This window comes from Anomalospiza imberbis, chromosome 2 (assembly GCF_031753505.1).
Source record: "Anomalospiza imberbis isolate Cuckoo-Finch-1a 21T00152 chromosome 2, ASM3175350v1, whole genome shotgun sequence".
NCBI lineage: Eukaryota > Metazoa > Chordata > Aves > Passeriformes > Viduidae > Anomalospiza > Anomalospiza imberbis.
In genome coordinates, this window is record NC_089682.1 from 59,765,953 (window position 1) to 59,784,296 (window position 18,344).

General features: G+C 38.3%; 1 protein-coding gene across 1 annotated transcript in view; it reads left to right on the forward strand.

The window, feature by feature from the left end:
• The window catches only part of XPO4 (exportin 4), a 76,738-nt gene that overhangs the window by 21,207 nt on the left and 37,187 nt on the right, over positions 1–18,344 (forward strand). Inside the window, exons 3-6 of the mRNA XM_068181300.1 lie at positions 3,362–3,503; positions 3,750–3,888; positions 15,565–15,681; positions 16,460–16,613. Coding sequence (XP_068037401.1) covers positions 3,362–3,503; positions 3,750–3,888; positions 15,565–15,681; positions 16,460–16,613 — 552 coding nt within the window. The remainder of the gene's footprint in view (positions 1–3,361; positions 3,504–3,749; positions 3,889–15,564; positions 15,682–16,459; positions 16,614–18,344) is intronic.

The window sequence follows — 18,344 nt, forward strand, 5'->3', positions numbered from 1 at the left end:
AGCGTGAAGCCTGTTACTGCCCTTTTTTGTTTTGTTTCTGTCAGCTTCAAAGCTGTAAGGTGTAACTTCATGTAGCTAAGTTCCTAAACTGGTTGAATAGATTTCCTCTGCAACATGATTACTGTAATACTGTCTAATGTGTGCAGCTTGTGCAGCTGCCAGTACTGTGGTTGCTTGGCTTTGTGCTTCCTTCCTATTAAATCAGCTAACGATGCAATTTTATGAACTTCTACCAGATTTTGCATTGGTGCTGAAATGAGAGTTTATTTCTAGTTGAACAACTTAGTTGCTGTTGACAGCCCAGCTGGAGGAAAAGAGGAAAAAGCTAGAAAATATCTGTCCACTTGGTAGAAGCAAGACAGTATTGATTTGAAATTTTGTGTGATTATACCTGTGGAGAAAGGAAAGAGGCAGATACCACCCTTCATCAAAAATTTCTTTGATTTTAATGGAAGTGCTCTAAATGTGGTTGGGTAGCAAGTTATAAAGGATAAATGTTTTTACAGGTGCTATAGAGACTTATTAGAGATTGGCAGCTAAATCTGGAAATTACAGGGACAGTAAAGATGTAAGATTGCTGCTCAGCACTGTAGTATTGACCAGATGTGAGTGCTGGGAACAGGTGAGGGGGAATTTCAATGAAAACTGACTCTGCGACCTGATGGGGGAGTTAGCACAAAAAAACCACATGCCAAAACCACAAAAAGAAACTTTTCTTTTAAAGAGTTTGCCAGAATGAACAGAGAAATATTATAATTATGTTGAAAATATTATTTTCATAATTCATTCTCCAATATTTTTTAAAGTTATTTATAAATTTACTGGATTAGAGACTTAGAATTCATGAATATTATGACATATTGCAGACCTACTGCTGATAATGTTACACTGTGATATAGAGACCAGGATGTGCTTCCTTTCCTACACCCACTCCACACCAAAATTTATCTCTACAAATGAGTTTCTTCTGGGTTTAGTATATTATAGTAGTATTCCACCTGGTTTGGAAGACTGCAATCACACTTTTTGTTTGATGGGTCAGCAAAATTGATGCTTCTTGTTTTCACATTGATTTTTAGAGAAAATAAGGTGGGCAAAAACATCCTTAAGTAAGTTTGTTTGCAGACCATTTGGATCTAAGGATGCATTCATCATCAATCAGAAATAATGAAATCTCATGAAATCTTAAATGTGGTTGGTTGAACGGAATCTGATGCTGATTTTAATACTTTTTGGATGTCTAGATATATTAGATCCTTAAACTGTTCATATGATACCACCATTGAAAATCGAGCATGTTTCCACATGGAGCAGGTTTTTTGTGGAAATGTAAGAAGTTATGATGCTGAGACCTGGAACTTAGAGACTTTTTCAAAACTTTGTGCTTCCTCAGTAAGTATCTGTACAGTATGGACAGAAAGAACACACAGTTAAGATTTGGGAGTTGAGGAAGAAGAGGCAGGGATTGTGAAATCAGGAACCAGGAAGGGAAACAAGCTGTTCATGATGAAAAATAAAACACTTCAAGTCTACTGAAGGGACGTGTGCAGGAAGGATGGGCTGTAACCAGAAGACCAAGTAAATGGCTTTTAAAAGAAACAGGAAAAAAAATGGTCAAGGCAGGAGTTGGAATGGAGGTAGAGAGATAACAAGGATGATGTAATTTGTGGAAAGAAATATGTGGGAATGACACAGGGAGAATAATGGAGAACGTGAGCGTATGGAAAAGGGGAACAGCCACTACTATGTTCCTTAGAAACCTGGGGTTGAAGCCGGGAAGCACAAGGCACTGCAAGCTGCTGTAAGCTTATAGCTGTTCAGTACACTGGCAAAACTTGTCCTTCTTTTCTTTAGTAAGGTCCGTGGAGGATCGTGGTGCTCTGGCTGATTACAGGCTTACGCTGGGGGCTGCAGCGATTGCAGCTCAGCAATTGCAGTTGTGCAGCTGCGGCACTTGGCGCAAAGGGGAAACTCTGTCATTTTTTAACTACATTCTCTTTCTTTGTGTGTGTGAGCTTTGTACAGTTAGAAAAGAGGAAGGCCCAAGGTAACAAGTGCCAGAATTAAAATTCCCATGCAGGAATAATTCAATTTGTTTTTATATGTGTTAGACATACACATTAATCTTTTAAGTGGTTACTTAGTTTTCCAAATTAAGCTAAGTAGATTTAAACGTGGTTTATTTTTATTTAAGCCTGTTTACCTCTGTGGGTTTGGATTTGGAGCCTGATTAAATTACTTTAAAATATTTTAGCATATTATCTGCTCTCTTTGATATAGAACTTGCATATAAAGGAAATTTATATTATAAGCTTGTGTGTATGTAACTGGAGCAAGACAGTTTGTTTTGTAGTAATTTAAAGCCCTTCATCTCATGATTGAGGTTTTTTCAAACACCGTTTTTCTAGTCCCGGCAGGTCAACCACTATAGCTCAAACTCTGCTTCTTCTTTGGGAATTTTATTTCATATTTTATGCTTTTGCCACCCTGTGGCTGCACCCTTTCTGAAAATTCTTTCTGCAGAGCTCAGAATGTTTTGAAACTGGCTTCTGAGATATTACCTGCTATTTCCAAGTTAAAATTTTTAAAAGCAAAGGAACAACAACAACAAATGTCACTGTAGCTTTCTAGCATCATAGAAATTATCTTCATGTTCTGGCATTTCTCTTTAAATTGTATTTTGGAATCACCCAAACTGTTAACCTTTCTCCATAATATACTTTTATACTTTCCTTAGTGCATCTGTATACATAGTAATCTCATATTTAGATGATAATGGCAAATGATTCCTACACTCTGGTTATTTTGTTTAACTCAAATCTGGAAACTTGAACAACATGTAGAACACTTTAAATACACAATGGTGTAAAATTTTTGCTTGGATAATTAAGCACAAATGTTACTTTTAAGTGTAAGTGGATTTGCTTCTTTTTATTACCCATGAAATACATGTACTTTTATGCACTATTTGTTTCAAAGGCAAACACAGAAATTTTCAGCTTTGACATGCCTGTAAGATTAATCACTTTTATTAATTAGTCTATTGGAACTAAATCTGTCATCTTGCTTATTTTATTCCCCTATTGTGTTAGCATTCTTGTTCCTGTCCTTTCAACCAGCCTCTTAGCACAGACAACTTTTCTCCTAGGTCATTGACTTGAATAATACTGGACAATTTGATAATTGGGTTATTTATTATTTCTCCCCCTTTTGAGCTGTAAATTCCTTCTCTGTTTTCATAGCAACAATATTCTATTTAATAATAAATTATAGTGAGTTCCATTAATTTTTTTGGTTGGAAACACATTCAAGCTGAATACATGTCTCCTAATACTCAAGTTACCTTTGTTATTTCCCACAGAAACTAGTAAAGTGGACTATGTCCTTTTTCAAGCTGCTACAGCGATAATGGAAGCAGTTGTAAGAGAATGGATTCTCTTGGAAAAAGCTAGCATTGAGTCACTGCGAACATTCCTTCTAACCTATGTCTTACAAAGGCCTAAGTAAGTACAGAAAACACACTTCTGAACATCTAGGTTTCGGCATAAAGTCTGGGCTATCTTTTTTGTTTCCCTGGGTAGCAGTGTAAGATCATTTTAAGAATATTTTTTCTAGTCTTAGCAGTTAACTTCTGTCAGCTTTCCCTTATGAATTCACACAAGATATTTGAAAAGAAATGTGTCTAAAATTTTATTGAGCATTGATGTCCAGAATTACCTGCAAATTTATTTGTGCAATGTTGTTTACAGCCTTCAAAAGTATGTTCGGGAGCAGATTTTATTAGCGGTAGCGGTGATAGTGAAACGGGGATCATTAGACAAATCAATTGACTGCAAGAGCATTTTTCATGAAGTCAGCCAGCTGATCAGCAGTGGTAACCCCGCTGTGGTGAGTACTTCCTTTTTTTCCTTCGAAAGTTAAGCAGTCTGCATCAGCAACTTACGTTATATACTTAGTGGCTGTAAAATATTTTATACTTTGCTTATACAATTTCTCATTAAATTGCTAACTATCCAGTAATTTACCAAATTGGAGATTTTTTAATGTTTTGGGACTAGGGGTAGTATGTGTATACATACTTTGGTACACAAGGAGACCGTATTTTTAGGGAATGTTTTTCTGAATAGCTGCTTTAAATGCCATAGTTGTGGGTTGGTGGTTTGTTTTGTGGGGTTTTTTTTGTGTGTTTTTTAAAAAATATTTGTTTGTTGTCTCTTTTCCTCTGGTTTTCTTTAATCTAATAGCAAGATCTAAAACAGATCTTCCATTAGCTGGGAGGTTCTTTGCACACTGTTCCCCTTCCATCTGTGCAGTGCTGCACTCTGCTGCGGCTCAGCTGTCGAAATGGACTGCGAGCAGGAGGCATAGGCCTCTGCTGTTCTTTGGGAGACAGTAGGTGGAGAGAAAGGGTTGTGAGGAAGTAAAACATGGAATGGAAATACAAAACTTACTCTTGATTTAATGTCATACTACTAGGGGTAAGTGTTACCTTCGATACTGAGCTCAAAGTGGAAACAAGGTGTCCAATATCTATCTATGCATTTAGTGAAATTCCGTTTGCTATGCCAGGGGATAAGTTTAGAATAGGTCATAATAGAGGCATGTAACTAGAGCTTGAAGAGAGGTGATTTTTTCTCCTACCAGATGAAAATCAAACAGTATATAAATTCCATGCTGAAACTTTAACTGAAGCTTTTCTCAAAAAAAAAAAAAAACCTTGAGAGAACTGGCTCATTACACTGCTGAGCATTTAGAGCAGCAGTTGTACTAGATAGATAGGAGTGGCAAATGTTTAACCCTGAAAATTCAATCAAAGTGTACTAGAAGTAATCCAGCTCATGTCATGGTCCTAAAAATAGTGTGTCACCTCTGAGTAACAAGTAATATTGCTTCAGGGTATGGAAATTTCATTTAGTCTTGTAAAACTTAATTTCACAGTAATTTACCTTAAGGAAACCGTTTTAGCCTTTTGATTCTGCATAATTCGGATAGAAATGGGTATTTGTTAAGAAGAACTGAATTAATGCTTTTTTCCAGGAAACATAGCCTGGTTATTACAACAGAGTTACAGCTGAGGTTTTCAAGTTTTTTGCACGACTCTGTGAATACTCATGTAGTTTGTAAGATCTTTGCATAAAGCTACAAAAGTGGCCTAAATAGAAATGTGGACTTTGAACTAAGGAGCACACAGTCCAACTTGTGCAGTTGTATTCTGTGCGTGCACTGTCCACAGACACACTGCACTGACGACAGCATACAGCAAGCTAAGACTGCCTGCTCCAAGCATATTGTCCTGGGCATGCTGCAGAGCAGAGCACATTGCAGAGGAGCTCTGGCTGGGGGATAGGGTACTCTTCTCCAAGCTCAGCTCACTGCCAAAGTGAGCTCAGTTTTTAATTTCCCTTTATTTCTCCCTCTTCACAAGTATGAATTTCTCCATAGTTTTTCCAAAATATTTGTGCTCAAGTTTTAAGAATGGTATTGAAAATGTCTGGGATATATAATGTTTTCTATTCTGGTGTGCTAATAAGATTTACTAGCAAAAAAAAAAAAAAAGACATGATGCTGTTGAAACATCTTTTCTGTATGGCATGGTGTATGGTTTGTAGGCTTTGGCAAACTGGTTATAAACAGGTGCTCCCATGTATATGTGGTGGTTTATATTATAAACCAGTTCTCATTCACGAAAATGTTCTTGTAATCTTCTGAGACTTAGCTGCAAGAGAGACTCTGGTACTGGCACCCAGGACTGGCATGTGCAATAATAAGCAGTAATTAAATTGTGTTTCAGCATGTTACCTGCCAAAACTGCTTTCTGAAGGGAGTCAGGGCATGCCTCTTGTATAAATATGTAACAACTTTGAAAGCTTGTATGAAATAACTCATGCAATGATTATTTTATTATTTTAGTTATCTTTTCAAATATGGCTGGGTGGTTTTGTTTCTTTACTAGTATCCCTGTAGCATTCAGTCATGCCTGTGGGGCCTTGTGGGACCCCAGTGGTGCAGTTGCCTTTCTGCTGTGGGGAGTCTCAGCTCGGGGTGCTTCAGGGTATGGTGTGAAGCCAACATCCTGAAGGGAGTGGTGCTTTCAAGATCCGAGATGTGCAGTCAGGACAGTGCCGTGCACTGTCACAGGTGTTTCTGGAGATTCATTTATAGTAGTTGCTTGTAAATACAGGCCTCCATTCAAATCACGGAAGAGACTAGGATGTAGGTATTGAAAGAGATCAGCAGATGTTTTCCAGTCTTCTGTGCTTCTCTGTGGAAGGAATCATTCAATTTTTTTGACATCTTTCCCATGGTGTGATATGCACTCTTGCCTCCTTGTACACTCAAGTTGCAGGAGTTTATCATACCTTTGTGACTCCTAATTCTTTTTCCAGTCTCTTTGTCCTTTCTTTATCTTTCTCAGCCTTCTGTTCTGACCTTCTGCTCACCCATTTGTGTTGTCCTTGCTGAGGTTCACTACACATGAAGTCAGCAGCAGGTCACTTTGTATTTAAAAATGTTTAAAGCTCTCAAACTGGGCCATTCACTTAAAAGTTGGACTTGATCCTTGTGGGTCTCTTCCAACTCAGAGTATTCTGAGGTAATGGCTTTCTACAGCAGCTTGTAATGGAGAGAATGTCCATTTTAAAAAAGCAGAGCGTTCTCTTGTCTGTTTCTTGCTTACCTTTTCCTCCCTATTGGCTGTGAAACTTCTTGATCCATCTTTACCTTACAAGAATAATGTAGGTACTTAATCTTTTCCCTGCAGCCCTCCCCTAGTTTCTGTCAGACATCTGTACTAACTGTGATCATCAGCCAATCCTGTTCCATGAACTCTTTGGGACTTTTGAGTAATATCTTGTCAGGATCAAGTCTTGATAATTGGGGTAATAAGGAGGGCAGTGAAAGTAGATGGTAGTGTCTGTTGTTTGTGTCCTTTTGCAGGATTTGATGTGCTTAGTACCTCAACTTCTCGAGTTCTAGTTAAAAAGAGATGGATGTATTTTGAGGCTAGGACTTGAAGGTATGTAGTGGCAAACTGACATATGAGCAAGACTGATGAATGAACTGTTGAGAATGAAAAATAAGGAGGTTGGAAGGAAGATAAGGAGAGGAATTGTGATGAGAGTAATAAAATTGCTTTAGTATTGGGTAATCTTTTAATAGTGGAACACAATGTACGTGTCAAGGAAATAACAGGACACTAAGGAGAGTTAATACTTCAGGGATGGGAAGGATGCGTGGTTAGAGCCAGGGTTAGAACTGGAGTGTTGGCTTCTGCTGCTGCGTCTCTGCCATTTGTTGCTTTATGAATTTCACAGAAGAAACCTTTGTCTGAGAAGGGAAAGCAAACTTTTAGTTTGGCTGCTTATTTATTTGTAACTGAGTTTAGGTAATTCTAGGAGGACAAAGATTAGCTTTGGAGTTCTTGGTTTTGTTTTTTCTTGCTCCTCCTTTATTATCAATACAAGCCATCCCTCTGCTCATGAAGGAGAATCTGTAATCTCCCTGCGACAGGAATTTCAGGATCTCTTTTCAAAATCTTCATTTCTCTGGGGGACAGAGTTTCTGGCAGCAGGCACAGTATCATGAGCCAATCTTACAATTCTATATACATGTTTTCTATCACTGATTTCAAGATTTTGGAGAGTTGAGTGGGCCAAGTTCTTCTCAACTATAAATGCCTTCAATTTCTTGGCCTTTTCTTCTTGTGTTAAAATATTCTGCTTTTGCATAGCTGAAAGATTTAATTTGTCCTTCATCCCTGCCAGAAGGACAGGAATCCTGGCAGCTAAGTGACTGACTCCCAGGAGGAGGATCTCGTCTGCATGTGAACACAATCAGATTTTGTTTAAAACCAGACTGAGATATGGATTACACCTTTATTTCTTCCAGTGTATGTGTAGGCAGATGCAGAGGGATCCAGCTGCTATAGACGTGATGTGGGACTTGGAAGCAACAGAAGCTGTGTTTTTTGAATGTATTTTAATATAAAGCTCCATATCTGAAGCCTACATAGGTTTTTTGCATATGGAAGAACACTTGTCAAGACTTACTGGAAAAGCTCTGGAATCCTAACAATTCCTTCTCTTGCAATATTTTTAAATCTGTTGTTATGTTTCTCAATGTTCCTAGTTGGGCTAGAGAGAAGATCCAGCTGCTTCAGATTACCTAAACTTCTGAGGGATGTCCTATGAATGGATTTCATGTGAGCGGTGGGAAATACTAATAAGCAAAATTCTAGGCATTCATCTTCATTGAGGTTAATCTATCCATTATAATGGCTGCCTGGAGAGTTATATTTATTTAACATTTACAGGTTTTGTTTCTATTCTTTGAAAGGAATTTTACTTCTGGAAACCTATCCAGCTGTTACTGTTTCATGTGGTAGGGTAGGAGTTGGAGAGACTCTCCTGACTTTCACATTTTGATAAAAACATATGTATTATCCACCCCAAGTTGTGTCTTCCGGTCTAATAAAATTGTTACCCTGTTCTATGTATCTCATTGCCCTTGGGACATGTTGAGTCTAAAAAGCAGAGGGTGAACCAGGATATTTAAGCTGCTAAGTTCTCTATAAAGGCCTAAGTTAGTGTGTTAAAGATTGGTTTGGGAATTTTAGGAATCCAGAAACTACTCCACATGTGAGGTTAAAACTCAGTGATAGAAATGCAAGAGAACTTTAAAACGTGTTTTTTTAGTAGTTGAATTAATCAGGGTGCTTTTGCCGTTTTCAGATTTTTCTGTTGAAAGGGAACTGGCTTTACCAGAGATGCAAGTCTCCAGCTTAGTTGCTTAATAACTACTAGAAATTGATAACTCCCCAGTTATATTCATACTAGAGCCACAGTTTCAATGACAGGACTGGGAAGTGAGGAGATATATTCCTAGTGGTGAGATGTGCGTCCCCTGTTCTATGTATGGCATCACAAACCCTTTCTTTCCTCAATTTTGCCATCTCATGAGATTTGCACCTCTGGAGTCCCTCATCTGTGACCTCACAGACTCACTGGGAAAGAAGAAATTAAGCCTTTCCATGTGTTACACCATGTATTTTTTTTATTACATAAAAATTGGTGTCACACAAATTAACAGGCTTGAGGGGAAAAGCCTCTTTAAGAAATTTGTTGACTGTAGCTGCTTGGTCTTTAGTCATTCTTCCTCTCAAAGGTACCGCCCTTCAGAAAAAATGTGCTCAGTAACACACTGGATCTTTGTGTTAGTCTGCTTAGAAACTGCCCCTTGTCCCTCACAGCCTCTCATGTTTTACTTTGGGCAGATCTGCTGTGGAACACAGCCGTCTAATGCAGCTCATTTGACATAGCTGGCAGTATGGCAGGCAGGGACAGGCAAGAAAGACCAGGAGTGAGTACTCGGAAAAGTAGGGGAGGAGGACTCCTACCCACCAAAGAGCACTTGTTGGGATGGTGTATGTTTAAGGCTGAGTGCTGCTGATGGTGAGCTGCATGGCTAGTCTAACTATTCATTGTTTTGAGTTTAATTGAAAGTCCTGTATTTGTTAATGCAGCTGTGGTAGGAGTCAAGATCCAGCTGGTGGCATTCAGACAAGAAGCTGGAGAAGGATATGTTACCTTTATAAATGGTTTTCAGGCCTTCAATTTCCCTTATGAGATTACTTTTTTTTTCTCCTCCTGATTTCTGCTCCACAACTTTGCCTGTCTCCAGAGAAACAAAAAAAGCATGTTTTGCACCCTGTGCTCGAGCAAACTCTGCCTGGACCTCTTCCGTTATTAGTAGAGGCTGCTGCTTCCCTTCTCTCTTTGTCCAAAGCCTGCATGCTTCACATGCCACAAGATCATCTTCCTCTGGCCCATGGGGATTCATAGGGGAATTGACTTTTTCTTTCTCAGCTCACCCCTGGGGGGTTTCCCTTGGTTTGGCTGGTTCCCACCAGGAAGGGAAGCAAGGTCTTGCCTATTGTTCCGCTGTAGCTCTGATGTGTTAACCTGGTGCTGCTCATCTGTCTTTGCACAATGGCAGAAAGGGAATGACAGGAAAGGAGTGCACTGCTCAGCCAGTCCCTTACTGCTGACAGCAGAGAACTGCAGCTGTGGGTCCTATTCCTATCATCATATCCCTGCTCTATAGCTTTTTTCCACCAGTTGGCTCATTTGGGAAGGAGCAGATGAAAATCAGTGGGTTCTTCCTGGCGCTTGCTTACATTTCTTCAAAATATATTCTGGTTTTCTTTGGTTGAGAACCACTTCTTCAGCTCCTGGGTCCCCCACCCATCTTCCAATACTCCCGGGTTGAAAAGTTGGAGTGGCCCCAGTTGTTCTGTGTACATAAATATATTTCTTTTGGCCCTCTGGCCATCCTTTTAACCTTCCAATTTGGAGTTGCAGCTTATGTTCTGGAGATTTAGATACTCTGAAAATGTTAGCAAAACCAGCTGTGCTTATTCAAGGAAACTAGAGAAGAAGACTATTATTGCTTTTATAAAGAAAGTTGTTGCTTTAAACAACTTAATTGCTTTTGATACATTCTCATTACAGAATTCTATCACCTAGGAGCAACACAACAAATTCTGCTTCCGATACATTTATTCTTTGATTCTTCCTGCTCTTGTGCAAGTTAAATTTAGGTAGTTTAGGAATACTATTAAATCTTCACATGGCTTCCCTTTGCTTTCAGTAACAGAGTTTACATTATACATGTGGAGACAAAAAGTCCTCTAAATGCATATTCAGGCTGGCAGTGATCTAATGTAACAGAGTAGATGTTATGATTTGCTCTATTCAGGCAAAATCTTTCTTCTTTTAAATATGCTTACTGCTCTTTCTGTAGGTATAAATGATACTAGCAGAAGGCACTGCATGATAGTTTAGGTTTTGTAGTAAAATTAGTTCTTTAATCAAATCTCTGGCAACGTAACTGTATCTCTGCTCTGAATTCAAAACGAGGAAACAATTTTGGTATTGGAGTTCATTCTGCTTTGTCTGTTGGCTTTATTGCTGCAGAGCTGGTGTACCACATGTCCATTTTTTCCTAGGCTGTATTTGAACTCTTCTTCCTTTCAGATGCTTTGTAACCTAACTACCCTCAAATTAAGCACTTCATTTATTCCATGGGCAGCCCAGGCACAAGTGTGAAATCCCTTCAAACATTATGGCTTTAGCTTCTTTTATAGGGGAAATTCCGTTTGGAGGAATAAGTTGTATTTACCTTTTGCATCTGAGTTTTATGAATGATATATAAATGTTGTTTACAGTTAAAATGACACACGGTCTTTCTGTAGTGTCTGTGTTTTATTAAAGTCATTTAAAAAGAAAACCACTAAAACGATGTTACTACTGGGTATCTGATAGCCAAGTTAATCTCTTATCACAAGTCCCATTGATCTTCTGTTTGAGCAGCTGAGAGTCTATTTTATGTATAGCGATCTTTCATAAAGTTTATTCCTGGTAATAAAGCTAACTGGGGTGAGTGCCAAGCTATTCTCAGAGGCAATGCTCTCTCTCAACAAGAGAAGGATTTTATTTTGTTAGATGGGCTTATTGTTTGGGTATGTAGTTGTGGCAGAACTAGTGAAATTGCTAGGGAGTGAGTCAAACTAGGTTCAGAGGTGTACTCTTACTGGTATGAAGTTAATGGCATTGCTGCACAATAGACATTCAGATCTGGCTTTTAATATGATGCCCAGAGTCACGTGCATTTTCTACTTATTACAGTGTGGTATTACTAACTTGTATTGTTAATCTCTTCTGTGGTGTGCCAAAAACCTTAAAAAAAAGCCTTTAAAAAAGACCCAAAAAATCCCCACCAGAAAGCAAACAAACAAATCAACGAAAACCACACCAAAACCAACAATAACAACAAAAACCAACCAAAAAAAAAACCCCAAAAACAAACCACAAAAACCCCCAGAACCTTCCACCCTAGAATTTTATATGTGTTAGGTGCATTCAATTTTCTTACGTGTAAGAGGAAGAAATTTTAGTTCACATAGCACACCAGTATTGGTTTCTCTGAAATTGTTGGTTTTCAGATTTTTGAAATCTTTCTTGTGATAATATTTATGTTGAGGTACTTAGTGTCTTTACGCCAAGCATATCTGTATATTAAAAAATGTAATTCAAAATATTAGTACTTAACCTTCAGTAAAATTACTTTATGAAAATAAAATTTTACTTTTAGTAGAATTCACTTGAGCTTTATTCCAGAGTTTCTGAAATATTATTGTGTATTCAGGAAAGTTTAATAGATGGCAGGGCAAATATTCTTTTAAGCTAATAATATGTTAATACTCATGAAAATAACTGTCTTACTGCTATGGATAATAGTCTGTATAAATTCCTATAGCCTTATGGCAGTTTTGGGAAGCAGTGGTGGTTTTGCAAATATCTGTGCAAATACTTGACATTGCAAGGACAGGTTATGGTCTTGATCTGTTCCTCTGCTCTTGTCTGAAAGCTAAACTCATGGGGGCTGGCACCTGCCTTCTAGGAAACCAGTCTCAAGCCATCTCACCTCAGCCTGTTGTTGCAGTAAATTTGAAATTACTGGCCAATATCTTCTCTGGTCTTCTCCTGCCCTGGTGACCTGGATATACAGGAATGCTTACAATTCCTTATGGATACAACGAGTAAGCACAGGTGCAGATGGCAACAGAAGCATATGGATGTGCAAATACTGCACAAGGCCCTTGGGATGGTGAGGGAATGGGGCAGGATTTGCACCCCAGATATTGAAATACCAAGTTAAGGAAGTTGATGGGATGCTGGGAATTCAGTAGGAGGGAGGGGAGAGCAGAGGGGTGCACTGTGCCCCGATATTTGCTGTGAGCTAGCCTGCTGGATGGAATAAGGTGTGTAAATTTAATAACATAATTTTTCTCCTGTCATGCTCAAAGCAGGTACTGATGTCCCAGAACTATCAGAACTAGCTCTCATTGAAGTCAGGGGGATAGGTCACTGCTCAAGCTGCTTTGCAGATTCAGTCAGCCTACCTGTACCCATTGCTCTTTACACTTTAAGAGATGTCTTTACATCAGTCATAAAATATAACCTTCCTTTTAAATTTTTCCTTGAAATCAGGAGAAAAGCACACAAAAAAAATCTGTAACACACTTTTACCATGCAGTAACACATAACTCTGCAAAGAGAAAGGATAAATTATTATATACATAAAAACACACTGGAGAAAAAGGAAGGCGCTATTTCAGCTAATATGAAGTATTTGTAATCACCGTGGGAACTAACTTCTTTTCCTATTGTTCCTGCCCATTTGAACTTGGTGACTGATTTTCCAGTAACTGGCAACCACCTGCAAATGATGGGTAGTCTGCATCATTGCCCTGCTTGTCCTGTGGTGATCTGGATGGTGGCTTGGTGTCAAGATCTTAGCATGGTAAAGCAGAAGCAGTTTAGTTTTTGCCTAATTGTTGTACTATTGGAGCCACTGATACCACTTCGTAATCAGGATATGTTGCTGAGCATCAAAGTGTACAAATTTGTAATTGCAGCTAGTGATGTTCTTGCATAGTGGCTGTTTGAGCTGAAAAAATGTGAGTCAGTAATTTAAGCATCAAATAAAAACTTGTATTTTAAACTATTTAGAGAGTCATGTGAGAAAACTGTGCGTTTTTTCTTTAAAAACATGTATTCTGATCTGAAGCATTGTTCTAAAGTCAGACTTGAGGGGTTTTTCTTAGTGGTTCTTTTTTTTTTAGCCAGGTTAATTCTTTTCATATGGAACTTTTAATGTTGGATTTAATACTCAATACTAGTCCATACTGTTTTGTTTTTTTTTTTTATATTAGATCAAATCTATATTTCCTCTAACAAAAAAAAATTGTGTGAATACCTTGCACAGAAATTTGAAATTTGTGAAATGTTTGAGCTAATTAGAAATACTTCTGTTGTATAAGTGACAAAGTTGCACTTTCACTGGAGTAGTTTAAATTGTGGTGCTGGTTTTCACTGGCTAAATGCTTTTTTAGTCATATATGTTGTTTGATAGAGCTGACTGTAAATGAGAAATAGTCCACTTGAAATAAATAATTTTATTTAAAATGGGAAAGCTTTTACTTAGCAACTGATCAACAATATGCTGATCTGCTGTGCTTATGCAGTTTTATTGCATAGTGAAAGAGAAAACCTGTGTATTATCACAAAGGCACTATGTTTGATCTGTCTGGAACTTATTTAGCAAGTAAGAATGTTAATTTAGTGTTTACTGACTAAGATAACTAGTTGTCTGGGGGGGTCAAGGTACTGACTTCAGAGGCATTTCTGAACAAAGATGTTGCAGTTGGTGGGTGGATGGCACTGGTCTCAGCTGTTGTATGAGCTTGCATAAATAGTATCATCTCCACTTTAATCTTTCGGGTGTTCAGAGGTAGTGTGCATATTTCTGTTTAACCCCTGGACACTTGCTGGCATGCATGACCCTTTAACAATTCCTATCCCTCTGTCCATCCCTGGCACCTTGGCTCCAAACAGTCTGGGAGGATAGCCAGTAATTTTGGAACTTTTTGTAAAGAACATCTCTTTAACAAAAAGTCTTTTCATTTCAGCAGTATGCACTTTCTATTGTGCTTGTTAGAGCAGCGTACGGCACAAGTCTGAAGTACTACTTGCATCTCCAGTGTGCAGTACTTGGTCCCCTTTGTGTGCAAGGGTCAGTTAAAAGATATTAAAACTGGTGATGATGGTTTCTGGACTTTGGCATCAGGAAAAAAAGCTCTTTTTATATATATCAGAAAACAGCAACAAAGGCTGGAGCCATGTGTTTCATACAGAAAGTTGGCTTTTAAGTAGTGTTTTAGATAAGCATTTCATTTACCTTATCTTAAATTTTGAGAACGAAAAAGATACTTAAAACCTTTAGTCTTTATGAATTAACATGTCTTTTTGTAACCAATTTTTATATCACTTCAGAGACATAATTTTAATAGAGTACTTTTAAGAGTTATTTCTGAGGCTTGTCAGTGTGGTGCTTTGGAGGGAGGTATCTAAGACCTTTCAAGTATTGGAGTTTTCTGTGAATTTTTTTTCATGGGGAGAGAGGGAGAAGATGTACTAGACAGTGTTATTGCAGGTGTTGTTTTTGACAAACTTGTATCATTTTTGGTGCTATAAAGTTACTCATGATCAAAAACCAACATGGTAAGTGTAGCAAATGCAAAGAAGGGCTGAAACAAACTTCAGCGTGACTTGAACTATTACATCAATAGCCATAAGTGGACCGTGAATCTTCCCTGAAACTAATACCTGTAAAGGCCTGTGCACAGGGAGACAGAGTAAATGGCAAGGCTGGGAAATGGTTTGCAATAAGTTGGTTTCATTTGTAATGATGATCACACAGATGCCAGCTTTCATATTACTCGAATATTTGAATTTCTTTTTTAAGGATGGAGCCCTGATGATTCCAGAAATGGTTCATCCAAAGATCTATTTTCCTGAAAGTTTGACTTGTTCTAGTTTGTGTTAAAAGGAACTGAAGTAGTAGTTGTATTAAAATGCTAATAGAAAAATGAAGGACACTGTAGGTGCTATTGCATTATTGGACATCTTTTAGTTATATTATTCCCCCTTATGTTTTTTATAGCAAACTTTGGCCTGTTCCATTCTAACGGCATTGTTGAGCGAGTTCTCAAGTTCAAGTAAAACCAGCAACATTGGACTAAGCATGGAGTTCCATGGTAACTGTAAACGTATATTTCAGGTAAACTAGTTCTGTATTGATATATGCTACCTCTCTTTCTAAAATTGAAACGTGTGGAAGCAAAAGTACTTTGTTGTGCCAGGTGAAGTCAGGTACACTGTGTGCCTAAAAGCATTTAATAGGGAAATACTGCAAATAATGCAGATACTGGCTACTTCAGGAAAATTGATAATGTATTTTTTTAAACCTTGTATCAAAAAGGTGCAACCCCTTTGTGCCCATTTTATGAATGTAGAGCTACAGATCTTTATTACCATCGGACTCTTTAATTCCTTGGCTACCAATTGCAAACAAAACGAATACTCTGTGGAACAATGATAGTCTTAAATATAGCTTTGGTTTAAAGCCAAGGAGAGCTATGTATGTATTTAAAAATATTATTGCAGATGGTGTAGTCTGGTTGTCTCAGATGTATTGTTTGGCCAGTCAGAAATGTTTATGTGAAGGCATTGCTTTAAACTGACTGTTGTGGAGCAACTTACCAACTTTATTTCATGCCAAAGACCAACTCTTTTCTCCACCACTTATTAAAAACATATTGGGTTTTTATCTTTTAACAACTAGTGTTTGTGAGGATTTTTTTCATAGTTTTTGCAAACATAATCTATTAATTTTGACAAAAAGGGGGATTCTCACTGGCAATTTCAGAGTATTTCCTGTATTTTAATGAAAATAGGGTGAAACTGGAAATTTTTATTCTCTGGAAAAGTGTTTCTTGTTGATCAACATTTCACTAATGACTGAGATACTGAATGTATTGTGTTCGTCCTGACTGTAGGAGGATGACCTGCGGCAGATCTTCATGCTCACAGTAGAGGTACTTCAGGAATTCAGCAGACGTGAAAACCTCAATGCTCAGATGTCTTCAGTGTTTCAGCGTTATCTTGCACTAGCCAATCAGGTCTTAAGCTGGAACTTCCTTCCTCCAAATTATATCCTTTTCTTGTCAGGCCCTTTGTTTCCCTTGACTTGGGTCTGTTCTTAGGTGAGGAATAAAGTCTTTGCAAGGAGAGTAAAACATAGAACTTTAGAAGCGTTGTATTTAGCCCTTGATTTGTTTTCTTCCATTAGTGCTTTTTGTCTCCACCATGCTCGCTAAGAGATGCTTACATACAGAAGCCACTGTTGGTCTTCATTAAAGTTTAAAAGTATTTTACATAAAAGAAAGTGTACGGAGCACCCACCTTTTACAGATTTATGGCCTGTCAGGTTGGTGCAGGGAACAGGAAATGTGCAATGTGCTACTTCAGTGTAGAACCATATGGTGAAGAGTCTAAGCCCTGTTCAATTTTTATGCAGAGATCTGATCTGTCCTACTTATCTCCCTTAGAGAAGAGGTAGGGACAGGCAAATGCCCCATCATGCAGGAATCTGCATGTTCATGCAGGTGAACCAACACCCCATAATAGAACGTGGTGTATACTAGAATATGGAATATCTTCAGCCTGAAAAAAAGTATTTGGTAGCTGAGAAATGTCAACATTTTACACAGGTGCCACTGCTTCCATTTTGATATTTTTGTGATATCTGCTGTTCATTAGTCCAGAGAAAGGTGGAGTTGGAAAGTAGAGGAGGAAATGGGAATAAGAAAGAGAAAGGCTCTTAGTGAAGGAGAGAAGAAAAAAAGATATAAAAATGCTCAGTCCAAAAAATGAGCTGGACAAATATTGTAGAAATACTCAGTCACACTCTGTATTTAATAGAGGTTTTAGACAGCATGTGTAGTAAATCATTATAGCACCTGTTTTAATAGCCAGGCTACCTTTAAGAAGCTCAGCAAACTTTTAAGCTGGTTTATAAACTTTTTTCTTAAAACTTCTGAAATTCCTGCCAAGTTATACATACTGCAGGAATCTTGATGTTGCTGTCAAATCTACTGTGAAGGATTTTATTTGCTTTCCTGGTGTGGCAGTCAAAAGGTGATACCTGTGTGGTTTTGTTTTCTTTTAGTCTGTTCATTATGCAGCAGGCAAAAGTAAATTTATTGGAAACTGGATATTCCTTGATTCACATCTGTTCCATGGATTAAAAGCAAATATCCCACTTCTATTCATCCCTGAAGTGATTTGGCAGGGGTTCAGAGAGGAATTTAGCGCATGTGCCTATAAAATGGAGACTGTAGTCAAATTATTGCACCATATAAAATTCTTTGGAAGTGGATTTGAGATTTCAAATAGAAAGAAAATGCACTTGTATTTTGCAGTGGTGGTTCCCTCTGAATTTTAGTCTGGCTCTGCCCAAACTATGTAGTCCTACAAACAGACCTTAAAAATCATCCATTTCCAACCCCCCAGCCATGGCAGGGACACCAGCAGACAGGGCTGCTCAGAGCCCCATCCAACCTGGCCTTGGACACTTCCAGGGTTGGGGCATCCACAGCTTCTTTGGGCAACCTGTTCCAGAGCCTCACCATCCTCACAGGAAGGAATTTCTTCCTACTATCTAACCTGAATTTCCTCTCAGTTTGTGCCCATTATTCCTTGTCCATCATTGCAATTCCTGACAAAGAATCCCTCTCCAGCTTTCCTGTAGGCCTCCTTCAGACACTGGAAGGTTGCTAGGAGGTCTTCACACAACCTTCTCTTCTGCAGGCTCAACAGCCCCAACTTACTCAGACTGTCTTCATAGGGCAGGTGCTCCAGTCTCCTATCAACTACATGGCC